Below are 12,259 nucleotides of genomic sequence, written 5' to 3'. Positions count from 1 at the left end.
ACAACCAAATTGTGTATGATTGAAATATTGGTTAAAGCGTGTGCTCATAATTATTTGAAGGTTAGCAGAGTTTTTAAAAATACATTTTTTTTATGAGCACGTTGACTTTCAAAGCTATGCTTAAAACCCCATAACAGCTGAATATATTTCACTAAACCCACGCATTTCAAGAAGCCATTCATTCCCAGTCAGTTTTGGTTCAGTTACAACTGTGTTCACTTAAAATGAAGATCGTGGAAATGGATTGGTTGCTCGTTACATATCCCCAGCAGTTTTAGGGTTTTCTGAAAAATTCAACCAGTCAGAAGGAAGATCCATGTTGAAAGATTCTTGCTCAGTAATTGCTAGAAACAAATGATTTCAACGAGAAATCAGTCCAAATGGATTTTTCATACTTCTATGGAGGGAAAACAAGGAGGTACCAATGATCCTGATGGCTTTAAGAGCAATAAGCCACCTATACTGAATTAAGAGAGATTGTTATATTTAAAAATTATAATTGATTGAATTACAGTTCAGAAACTGGTTAGAGACTGGCATTTTCATACTGTGTTAAATATCTTTTTTTCCCTTTTGTTCATGATTCATCTTGTCCAACATTTCTTTTTCAGTAGTTTCTTCAAAAGATCAGCTTTCGGTTTAATTGCTCACCCTTTGATGGTATATCTGTTTGTTTTCTATTTCATTGCTTTTTGCTTCTGTTTATAATTTATTTCTGTATATTTTCTTTAGCTTAATTTTTTCTAGTTTTTTTAAAATTTTTTTCTAGTTTTTGAGTTGAATTTTTATCTTACCCGTTTTCAGTCTACCTTGCTTTCTAATAAATTGCAATTTTCGTTTCCTTCTAATTACTGCTTTAACTAAATGACACAAATTTTAATATGGATGTCACTTCTGTTTCATTTCCTATTTAGAAATGTATTATGGTGTTTTCAGACTTTTTTTTTTTAAAAGCTTTCTTTGTTGGTTTATAAATTTACTGTGGTTGATCATAGAAATTGGTTTTTATAAGGTTGATTCTTTATAACACGAAACTTGTTTTGTGGCCTAATAATAGTTAACTTAAATCAACTCACGTGTGCTTAAAAAGAATGTGTGTACCATTTGTGAACTGTGTTCTAGCCTTTTTATAGTAAGTATTATTTTCTCAGTACTGAATTTCCTTTTTCAAACTCTCATACTGCCTTGGTTTTTCTATGCCTCTTTCAGGAAGCAGATACAGATGAGAATCAGGGAACTTTGACATTTGAAGAATTTTGTGTTTTTTACAAAATGATGTCATTGAGACGGGACCTTTATTTGTTGCTCTTGAACTACAGTGACAAGAAAGATCACCTAACTCTGGAAGAACTGGCTCAGTTTTTGAAGGTGGAGCAAAAGGTATCATTAGATTGTGGAATTAAAGTTTTATTTAAAAATGCTTTTGAATATACAGGCTTCTGTTGGGTATAGGTCTATTTTTAGGACAGAGGAGTAAATATCATAATTCCACAAAAAAATCTTATTTATGAATTATTTACAATGTGTTTCTAGCAGCTTTTATGAGGGAGTGATAAATTGAACACTTAACATAATTAACTTAAATATGTTGAATATGGATCTGCACATTTTTCCACAAAGTAATGGATGTTAACTTATGTGTTTCATTTTAGATAGGATGGTTATGTTTTCTTTACACTAATAATATAGGTAGCTATTAACTATGACATAATTCTTAACTAGCAATAGAGTAAACTCATTGATGATTCTGATGGGAAAATGACATTTGATCATATCAGGAGACTAATTAAGTCCTGATTAGCAAAGAGAACCCCTAAATATATTTAAAATAAGACCTTTTAATTTTCATACTGTATGGTTTGAATTGTGGTCAATAAGGCTCTCAGGCTTCTCATACTTGCTTTTTTTTTTATTTATATTGCCTTAAACTCTGTTTCTAACAGAATAAGTGAAAATTTTTTAGCTTTATTTAGTTATATTTGACTAAAATTTTATGTGCGTAAGGTGTACAATATGTGGTTTTGATACAATGTATACATTGTAAAACGATTACTCCAATCAAGCTAATTAACATACCTATCACCTCACATAGTTATGATTTTTTGTTTGTGTGTCGTGAGAACACTTGAGATCAACTCTCTTAGCAAATTTCAAGCATATAACACAATATTATTGACTATGGCCACCATGCTGTACGGTAGATCTCCAGAACATATTCATCCTGCATAATTAAACCTTTGCATTCTTTGACCAACATCCCCCCTGCCTCCACCCTCCCCCCAGTCCATGGCAACCAACACTCTACTCTGCTTTTATGATTTTTGACTTTTTTAGGTTCCATTTATCAGCAAGATCGCGCAGGATTTGTCTTTGTCACTTCACGTAGCATAATTTCCTCTAGGTTTTAAAGATGTCACAAATGGCAGGAACGATTTAACCAATCATGCTTGTGTAATGGGACCTCTACCAAAGCCCCTACACCATGAGGTTTGGAGAGCTTCTGGGTTGGGGAAGCTAAATGGACATACTGGGAAGGGGAAGGTGTGTGCCCTGAGAGGGATAGAAGCTCTGAATACCTTCCCACATACTTGCCCTGTACATTTCTTCATTTGGCTGTTCATGAGTTGTCTACTTTGTAGTAAACTAGTCCTAGTAAATAAAGCAATTTTCTGAGTTCTGTGAGTCATTCTAGTGAATTATGGGGACCTACAGAGGCTTTCTCCTTGACTAAACTCTAGGCAGACTCTTCTGAGTCCTTTTTTTGTGACTAGATCTTGATGTTGGGTTTTGTCCTCAAGAGTCCAGCTGTAGCTAGAATCCTGCTAAGTCCCTTTAACCGAAACCTGCATCTCTGATACTTGATCACCTTAATATCTGAGAACATTCCTTATTTTTCACCATCTTCCAGGTGATATCTGGTCACTTTTTTTTTGCCCTTCAAGAACTCCATTAGGTAGGTTTAGCCTCCCTGATGTTTCCTCCACTGGCCCCAACCCTGCTCCTTGTGCATAAATCCCCCTTGTCCACCCTGTATTTGGAACTGAACCAATACTATATACTGAGTCCCCTTTCCCCCTATTGTAATAGTTACTGATTAAATAGTTACTGATTAAAATCTGTTTTTATTGCTTTAAATGTTCTCTAGGTCTAATTTTTCTTTTTCTCTTTTCCTTTTTTAAAGATTTGTTTATTTATTTGAGAGAGAGAATAGGCCTCTGTGTGCATACGCAAGTAGGGGATGGGACAGAGGGAGAGAATCTTTAAGCAGACTCCCTGCTGAGTGTGGAGCCTGATGCAGGGCTGGATCCCAGGACCTGTGAGATCTCGGGACCCATGACCTGAGCTAAAACCAAGAGGCAGACACTGAACTGACTGAGCTACCCAGGTGCTCCATTGTCTGTTTTTTCTTTGACAGACCCCTAAATTTGTAGTAGGCCAAGCAGAAACGGGGGTAGCCTGAACAGTGCATTTGCAACTAGAATCTGACGTGGAACAGTCCATAGGACTGAACACTTAAGCTGTGGGGTCTAATCCTAACTCCAGGTAGTTAGTGTCAGAACTAAATTGCATTGCTGGACACCCAGTTAGTGTTGGAGAATCGAAAACCTGGTTGGTGTCAGGAAAAGATACACTAGATTTGGTCATGATTTACTTTCCCCATTCCACAATCACATATATTTAAGGAATAACAGGTTCAGATTTGATAGGTTTTGGTGTCTTTTTTTTATAAGATTTTATTTATTTATTCATGAGAGACACACAGAGAGAGAGAAGCAGAGACACAGGCAGAGGGTGAAGGAGGCTTCATGCAGGGAGCCTGATGTGGGACTCGATCCTGGGTCTCCAGGATCACACCCTGGGCTGCAGGCAGCACTAAACCGCTGGGCCACCAGGGCTGCCCATTGGTGTCTCTTTCTTAAGGAGTGTGAGCAAAATGTTTCTATCAAAATCAGTTGTTTTGATTAGTTTGCTAATTTGTTAAAGGCAGAAATTCTCCATTAACAAAGTTCCTATAACACAAGTAGAACATGGGGACGGAGTACTAGAAGAATTTTTTTTCCCCTTGCAGAAAATATGCCCGACTACATACATCTCTACTCCTCCGTTCTCTGTTTTTGTAACTACTTTTCCACTCTCACCTGGAGAACTCCTCCAATACAGTAGAAAAAACATTAGACCAGGGGCCCAGAAGACCTACAACCCACAGCCTACAGGCTTTATTGGTTGGAGAATCTTGGGCAGGTCATTTATTACTGTTTCCGAGCCTTTGTTTCCTACTTTATAAAAGGAAGCTGATATCTGCTTTTACAATCTCACAGTGTCAAACTGAACACTGATTGTAATGATGAATGTGAAGGCTCTTTGACAGATGTTCAGAAGCATCGCATTAATGTGACAAATTAAAAATACAATATTTAAAGCTACTGACTTCAAATTCATTTGGACACGTGAAATTAACCCAGCCCATTTGAATAGCAATAGTGGATGTCACTTGCTAAGGGGCATGTGTTTTGGTTATATTGACATTCAACCAGGAAATTTTTGTTGGGGAAAACAGAAGCCAGTGTTCTATGACATATGCCCCTGGCAGACGATTACCTGTATCCAGTTTAATTTGCTCAATTAGCTTGAGGCTACATATGGGCATAATCTGAAAGAAATTTTTAAACCATTATCATACATCAAGATGCATAACCCATAAAGGAAAATATCAGTGTCTTGAAACTTTTAAGTTTATATGTGGTTCAATTTATTGAACACCATAAAATTGATGTCTAGCACAAACTAGGAAAATATTTGTAACATACAAAGGGAGAAACAGTGAAATTCCTTAATATGGAAAGTGCTGTCGTAGACTATTGAATACCCAATAGAAACATGGGCAGAACATTTGAAACAAATAATTTCATAAAAAGTCAATAAACCTATTGAAAAGTTCACCCTTATTTAGTGATTCAAATATGTGAAATAAAATGAGAAGACCATTTTTCACCTACCAAATTATAAAAAAAAAAAAAATACTATCTGGGACCCCTGGGTGGCTCAGCGATTTTGCACCTGCCTTCAAGCCAGGGTATGATCCTGGGGACCTGGGATCGAGTCCTGCATCAGGCTCCCTGCATAGACCCTGCTTCTCCCTCTGCCTGTGTCTCTGCCCCTCTCTATGTGTCTCTCATGAGTAAATAAATAAAATTTCAAAAAATATATAAAATAATACTATCAGACATGGTGTCCATTTTCTTACATTTCTGTTGAAGTTGTGGAATGGTATAATCTTTCTTTGGGATAGTTTAATTATCAAATTTTATATGATTTATAAGACTTTGACCAGTCAGTTTTACTTCTGGTAGTTCATTGTGAGGAAATAATTGTATACATAAAAAAAAAAGCATGTGAAGTTTTGCATTTCAGCATTCTTTAAAATAGAGAAAAATTGGGCACAATCTAAATGTGCGGCAAGAGAGTCACTAGTTAAGAGTTTTGTGGGATTTTGAGTTTTAAAAGGGGATTTTCACAATGGAACAAATTGGAGGCAATTTGACGATTCATATGGCAGTAATTCATTCGTTTCTGATGGCATATGATTGGTGTAGACACCAGAGTATTCAACTTTTTACGGATTTACTCAGTTGTGAAATGAAATACCATTTCATATGTTACTGGTCACATATGTTGTCAGAGATTATGTGAAATCAAATATTGGCCCACGGGCCAGATTTCTGTTTCACTGAAGCTCTTTGAAACCTGAATTCATACCTTTGACAGGTCTAACTGCTGTATGATTTAAGTCTTTTATTTTTAAGACATCATCATTTTAAAAATGATGTGCTAAGGGAAATTCTCTCATATCCATGAAGAAGTGCCAGTTAGGAAGAAACCAGCTTGCTGACATTTCTCTTTCACTACTTCCTTGCAACCACAAATAAAGATCACCGACACCCACTAGTCTGTGATTCCAAAGTACTAGGTCTGGTTGAGGTGTTTTGGTTTCATTTGTCCCCCCGTGTTTGCCAAAATAGCAATCTGTGTCTCCTCCAGATTTACTATCCATTTCCTGGCACTGGAGCAGAATGTGTTTTGTGTTCAGTGCTTTTCAGAGTTTTGGTTCAGGAGGGATAATTGGATTTCATTCCCCCTCCCCCCCTGACAGCCTTTCTTAACAAGCCTCTACTTTCTTTCTGTCCTTTTGTTTCCTTTTTGAGGAGAGAGGAAGTGAAGGCAGGATTATTGAAGCATCCTTGCAGTCTGAAAAACCACCTTGCTGTTTACCGAGTGCAAAGGCTACACCTCCATGGATAAATCAAAAGCAGACTTCTGTTTATGCAGCACTTTCATCTGAAATATGCATATGGATGGTTAACTCCAGGGGAATTTTCGGGGCTTTACTGATCTCATGCTAGGGGGCCTTGGTCTTATTATTGCCGTGTTTATCTGACATAGATCTATACGTTATCTCATTGTGATGCTTCTAACAGTTACCCCTTTTATGTCTTTGTTCTTTCTGCTAAAATATTCCTTAATTCTTCCAATCAATTACCAGTGTCACTTGTACCATCTCCCTTCATTATCCTTTACTGACTCCAGAATGATTTGGTGAGAGTCATGGTCATTCTAACCTTATCTCTCAATGAGAAATAATTATAAATTCTTCTTTGTTTAGAACTACCTCTTTTGGTGCTAGCGTAGCTTTATCTTTCTTTAAAAAAGCATTTTCCTCATCGTAAAAGCATTCTTTTCAGAGTCCTTCTTGAGTTTCTGTTTCATTTACTTAATTATTCACAGTTAAAGCAATTGAGAGACTTTTCAGAGTAATTACATCTTATAATATTTTTCCTGCCTTGAATATAGTTCCCAAATGACATTTTCTGTGAAATAGTCATACATTGAAATGCTTTGAAATCTGAGGTTTAATTTTAGAATGGGTTAGAGGTAGCCATTTTGGAGAGGTAAATTGTTACTTATTCAGTTGATAACTGAAGGACCATTCATTTAGAGATGCTTCTCTACTTCCTTCTGAAATTACCCCAAAAAACAGAAAAAAGCCTTTTTTTCTTCTGCGCAAAACTGCAAGGAGAAAGACAACAGGGGAAGAGACAGGAACAACAAAACCGTGAAATTTGTCTGACCTAAAGGAGACCCAAGAGCACTGAAATTCAAGCCCGCAAGGCAAGAAACACAAAGCAACTCCATTCACCCAGGTAAACACCAGAAAAGCTTGAGAATTGAAGTCACACGATGCTCTTGAACATAGGAGATGAGGAGGGGTGAAAAACACAAGCGTTGGTTGGAAGTAGGGTTCTAGATCCTCTCTCCTACCACACGCAGCAGTGCAACTGTCCCTCCTCCATCCTGGCATAACTGTGAAAGTCTGAGCTGGGGAAGGATGGCCCAGAAGGGTCTAGCCCGAAGCATCCCGGGCACACCTGAGTACTGGAAACGCGGGGGTCATGGTAGATGGTCTGTGAGGATGGCTGTAGTAATTCCCCCGTTCCTGTATGCATGCCCCTTGGCAATGTGACTTTCCCTCTCCTCCCATCAAGAAGTGGACTCTGTTTTCCTGCCCCTTGAATCTGGGCTGGCTTCAGGATTTGTTTGGCTGATAGATTGTGGCAGAAATGATGAACAAGGAGACTCTGGGAGCTTGATGATTCCCCACCGGCCCTATTGGAACTGTGCAACTACCACATGAGGAAACTGGGTTAGCATTTTTGGGGATGATAGACCATTCAGAGAAGGAGGCCCAGGACCAACAGCCAGCACCAACCACAGACATGTGAGCAAGGCCATCGTAGACCACCCAACTGGAGTCGGGACTGGGTGCCTATAGTCACTTGAATAACCCCCAGGTGAGAAAGGCAAAATAACTGTCTAGCCAAACCCAGTCCCACTTGCCATCCTGCATAAACGTGATTAAAAAAAAAAAATAAGTGGTTGTTGTTTTAAGCTTCTAAACCTTGGGTGTCTTGTTTCAGAGAAATGGGTAGTGAGTGCAAGGACAAAGTGAACATCTGTGTACTAAAGTGGGAGAACCACAAGCCTCTTCTAATACTCTGCTCTCGGGTTTCTGTAGGGGACATTACAAGTAGGAAATAGGAGAATGTTACAAGTTATGGTAGGTTGGATAGTGGCCCCCGAGGATATGCCCAAGTCCTAACTCCCACTACCTTGAGTGTGACCTTATTTGGAAATAAGGTCTTTGTAGATGTAATTAAAGTTAAGGATGTTGAGATGAGATAATTGAAATTTAGGGTGGACCCTAAATCTAATGATGAGTGAGTGCTCTTATAAGTGGCAGAAAGAAGACCTAGATGCACCAAAGGTGGCCGTGGAGGCAGAGCCTGTGCTTACGAAGCCCGATGCCAAGGTTTGCCAGCAGCCGCCGGATGTAAGGAGAGAGGCGTGGAGCAGATGGTCCTTCACAGTCTCCAGAGGGAAATGACTCCACCAACACCTGGAATTTGGACTTCTGGTCTCTAGAACTGTGAGAGAATCAATTTCTAAGTTTGGGGCAATTTGTTAACAGCAGCCCTAGGAAATGAATGTACTAGCTAACCCCAAGAAAAAAACCCCAAACCTGAAGATATTTATATCAGGCATCTAGTAAAATAGGACAGCCAGGGAATTTTACAGTGAAGCCCACCAGTCAATCAGCTCTGCTCATGAATGCAGAGCTTCCAACTAATCTATTACTGACTTGGTCTTAAATACATTTTTAAACAGCTAATTTAAAAAATGGATTTTAAATAGGCAAGTTTACTGCATGTTTGAGGAACTCCTCTATTATAAAAATACAGACACCAAGGTAAACAAATAACATCAAGAAACTTGGAGAGAATAGAGGCAACAGAGGACAAAGAAATTTTTAAAACTGCCATTGATCTATCAGAGTGATGAAACACAAAATTGTAGCCACGAAGCCAGAGCAATGTGCTCTGACAAAAGATGGTTCAGAGGCAGAAAAGAGCAGAGAATTAAATTCAGTACATGGCTTAGATGATAAAGTGGGAAGATTGCCTGTAAAATAGAACAAACAAAGAAATGGAAAATAGAAAAGATAAGGAAATTAGTGGATTGATCCAAAGGTCCACTCTGAATATTCAGAGTTACAGAAAAAGATAAAAAATATATATATAAGGGAGGAAATTATAAATAATACAAAAATGATTAGCATGGAAAGTTAGAATTCTTTAGATTGGCAGGGCCACTGAGTGTCAAGTGCAGTGAATATATAAAGATCTACAGAGGGACACCTGAGTGCCTCAGTCAATTAAGCATCAGACCTGATTTTGGCATAGATCATGACCTCAGGGTTGTGAGATCCAGCCCCAGACAGGCTCAGTGCTCAGCAAGGAGACTGCAAAGATCCTCCGCATCCCCACCTCTGCCCCTCCCTGCCCCTTGCCCGGGTTCTCTCCCTTGAGACAAATCATACTGAAATTTCACAATGCCAAGGATAAAGTGAAACCCTAAATGTTTACATAAAGAGAGAGGGGGAAAAAAAAAAACATTGACCAATAACAAGCAAAACCAGCTCCTGTAAGGTTTGGAATCAGTATGGCATCAGACTTCTCAACAGCAACTCTGCAAATCAAAAACACAGGAACAACGATTTTTGACCTAGAATGTTCTACCTGACACATGGAAGAAGATGAAAATACATGCAACAAATAAATAATTTACTTCCCAGGCATTCTCTGAGGAGCGTGACAGGGTGAAGTCAGAACAGAAGCTGAACCAAGTGTTGGAATCCCACCGTCCTGGAGGAAGGATGACCTTGATACGGGATAAAAAATTGGAGTTCATGGGTTATTTGTTGCCTTTGGTGACTGAGAGTCCGTTTTAGAGTCACTGGGAAAAATTTATGAGAGGACACTAGAAGGACACTAGAAATTAACCAAACAGGTAGGAATTGCACTAAAAGATTGGAAAAAAAAACATTTTGTAAGAAACACAATCATCATACTGTAGACTCAGTGTTGAATATTCGCATAATCAGAATAATTCAACACCGAATAGTAATTTAATAAAAAGTAAGACATAGCTATCCTGGGTGGAGGGGGAGAGGGAGAAAGTTTGGGGGCCCAGATGGGCTAAATCTTTAACACAATAAAAAAAGTCAAGACATAACGCTTACAATGTATAAAAACAAAAATTAGCATCGTTAACATAATAGGAATTTAAAGACTCTTTCCAATGGAAGTATCTCGAAATATTGACATTATTTTTTTTGGAGAGTGGTTCTCAGTATAGAAGGGGGAATTCTGGGGTGCCTGGGCGGCCCAGTTGGTTTAGGTGTCTGGATTTGGCTCAGGTCATGAAACCAGGATCCTGGGATCCAGCCTCATGTCGAGTCCCATGTCGGTCTCCCTGCTCAGCAGGGGGGTTGGGGTCCGGTTTCTCCTTCTCCCTCTGCCCCTCCCCCTGCTTATGTTCTCTCTGTGTCTCTGTCTCAAATGAATAAATAAAATCTTTAACAAAGGAGAGGGAAGGAATTCTGTTTCCAATCATAAGCATCTTAGTTTTGACTTTCTTAATTAAGAATATATTACTTTGATAAAAATGAATTGAAAAGAATTTAGCAATATGAAAATTCTCTCTGCAAATTATATTATGATTTTTGTGTTTGGTGTGCTTTGGGAATCACGGCTATAAGAAATAGAATTATTTTACTTCTGACGTTGTCTTGAAATTCTCACTCACTGTCAAAGCTTTGCCAGACAACTTACAAGAAGCCTGGGGATGAAAAGTCAGTATCAGAATACTAGTGTGGTATGTAGAGATCTATGACTTTGACTTCTACTCGTCCATCTGAAGTGGATTGACCTTTGATATGAGGGCCGGTTAGTCTTTTTTGGATGAGAGTAAGGATTGTAGCAAACAAGGAAAAGAGGATGGAGTCCAACCTGAATAATCAAAGAAGTCGAGCTATAATAACTAACTTGAGAGTTTAAAACATCTCAAAAGTTAAGAAGTTAAGATTTAGGAGTTTTAGCTATCTTGAAAAAACAATTTCAAGTTTTCAGTACAAATAAAGGAAAACTCCTAGAGGATAGGCATAGTGTAAAAGAAAAGGCTTTGGATTTGAAGTCAGAGGGTTGAAATTTGATCCTGGGTCCTGCCTTCTATTGGTTTTATGACTTTGAGATAATGAACCTTTCCTAACATCAATTTTCATATTTTAAAATGGGGATTAAAATACCAAGTTTACAAGAACAATTTACTTGTTGTAAGAACTATGTAAGGTTTTGTGTGCAAAGGCTCTTTATAAACTGCACAGCATTTAGTGCATTATATAAATGTAAAGCATCATTATTATATTCAGGTATTTTTAAAGCTCTTTTATCACCAATTGCCTGGTACTGAAAGAACAGTTCTCTGTGTTGGAAACAGCAAATGGTTGAGATATTGACAGCAAAACAAACAAACAAACAAAACAAAACAAAACAAAACAAACTTTTAAATGAGCTCCATGAGAAATAGGAGTAGAAATTGTTTTCTATTTCACCCTATTAGCTATGTCACAAAACAAAGGGGAAAGGAACCATAAAGAGCAATAACCTATGTTGAACCTTCATTCATATAGTAAAATCTCACAATAATTTTTAAAGTAAGGTCTGAAAAATTCAGTTATGAAATGTAGGATTTTGCCATTAGAAGGTTAATAAACTAAGCCAAGGGATGGAGGACGCATGGAAGCTGAATGAACTGTATATTTTATTTCTCATGATTATGAGATTTTACTGTATTTCACAGTTAATCCTTAATATTTGAATTTGGGTGGAAAATAGATTATTTCCCCATTTTACCTCTTTTTTCTTTCCTCCTTTTTTTTTTTTTTTTTTTTAAGATTTCATCTATCTTCAATGAGAGACACAGAGAGAGGCAGAGACACAGGCAGAGGGAGGAGCAGGCTCATGGGGGGAGCCTGATGCAGGACTCAATCCCGGGACCCCAGGATCACTCCCTGAGCTGAAGGGAGACGCTCAAACACTGAGCCACCCAGGCGTCCCTCATTCCTTTCTTTTTTTAATAGGCTCCACACCCAACGTGGGGCTTGAATTCATGACTCTGAGATCAAGAGTCAGATGTGCTACAGACTGAGCCAGCCGGGTGCCTGTCCCCCATTTATTTTTATGTGGTGCCCAGAAAATTGTGAGCTTCCTAGAACATCTACTGCTATTTTTGCCAATTTACTGAATATTTCCCAAGTAGGTTGCCTTTTTTTTTTTTTAACACATTCTGCTTTGTATCTTGAACT

The 12,259-nt window shown here is 38.2% G+C and overlaps 1 protein-coding gene across 1 annotated transcript in view; it reads left to right on the top strand.

The window, feature by feature from the left end:
* PLCH1 (phospholipase C eta 1) overlaps nucleotides 1-12,259 on the top strand; it is a 200,903-nt gene that overhangs the window by 133,819 nt on the left and 54,825 nt on the right. Inside the window, exon 7 of the mRNA XM_055320875.1 lies at nucleotides 1,210-1,380. Coding sequence (XP_055176850.1) covers nucleotides 1,210-1,380 — 171 coding nt within the window. The remainder of the gene's footprint in view (nucleotides 1-1,209; nucleotides 1,381-12,259) is intronic.

This window comes from Nyctereutes procyonoides, unplaced genomic scaffold (assembly GCF_905146905.1).
Source record: "Nyctereutes procyonoides isolate TBG_1078 unplaced genomic scaffold, NYPRO_anot_genome, whole genome shotgun sequence".
Classification (NCBI taxonomy): Eukaryota; Metazoa; Chordata; class Mammalia; order Carnivora; family Canidae; genus Nyctereutes; species Nyctereutes procyonoides.
Note: the sequence above shows the minus strand (reverse complement) of the source record. Positions and strands in the feature narration are given on the sequence as shown.